General features: G+C 58.2%; 1 protein-coding gene across 1 annotated transcript in view; it reads left to right on the top strand.

The window, feature by feature from the left end:
• Nucleotides 1–538, top strand: part of CRLF2 (cytokine receptor-like factor 2) — a 40,013-nt gene that overhangs the window by 31,205 nt on the left and 8,270 nt on the right. The window contains exon 7 of the mRNA XM_011943965.1: nucleotides 153–237. Within this exon, the coding sequence (XP_011799355.1) occupies nucleotides 153–237 (85 nt within the window). The remainder of the gene's footprint in view (nucleotides 1–152; nucleotides 238–538) is intronic.

Here is a 538-nt window from a genome sequence, read left to right as displayed (position 1 = left end):
CCCGGCTTCCTGGTGGGAACTTTGTGAGGACCCCAGAGGCAGGGTCCCTGGGGAGGGTGAGGAGACACATGTATCCACGTGGAAGGCCGTTCTTCCCAGCCCTGCTTGGGGGACTGTGGCTGACCTGACCACGTTCTCCGTCTCTGTTTCAGAGTGAAGAAGTTTCTCATGCCCAGCGTGCCAGACCCGAAATCCACCTTCCCTGGGCTGTTTGAGATACACCAAGGGAATTTCCAGGTATCTGACGTCTCCTTGTGTCTCCTCTCCACCAAGCGGGTGCACCATGCCCGCACTCGTTCTCCCTGAGCGACCCTTTTAGAGAACGGTATTTAGGGCTGGGCAGGGTGGCTCACGTCTGTCACCCCAGCACTTTGGGAGGCCGAGGCGGGTGGATCACTTCAGGTCAGGAGTTCGAGACCAGCCTGGTCAATGTGGTGAGACCCCGTCTCTACTAAAACTACAAGAATTAGCCGGGCTTGGTGGTGCACGCCTGTAATCCCAGCTACTCTGGAGGCCGGGGCAGGAGAATCGCTTGAAC

This window comes from Colobus angolensis, unplaced genomic scaffold (assembly GCF_000951035.1).
Source record: "Colobus angolensis palliatus isolate OR3802 unplaced genomic scaffold, Cang.pa_1.0 Scaffold223, whole genome shotgun sequence".
In the NCBI taxonomy this organism is placed as follows: Eukaryota; Metazoa; Chordata; class Mammalia; order Primates; family Cercopithecidae; genus Colobus; species Colobus angolensis.
Note: the sequence above shows the minus strand (reverse complement) of the source record. Positions and strands in the feature narration are given on the sequence as shown.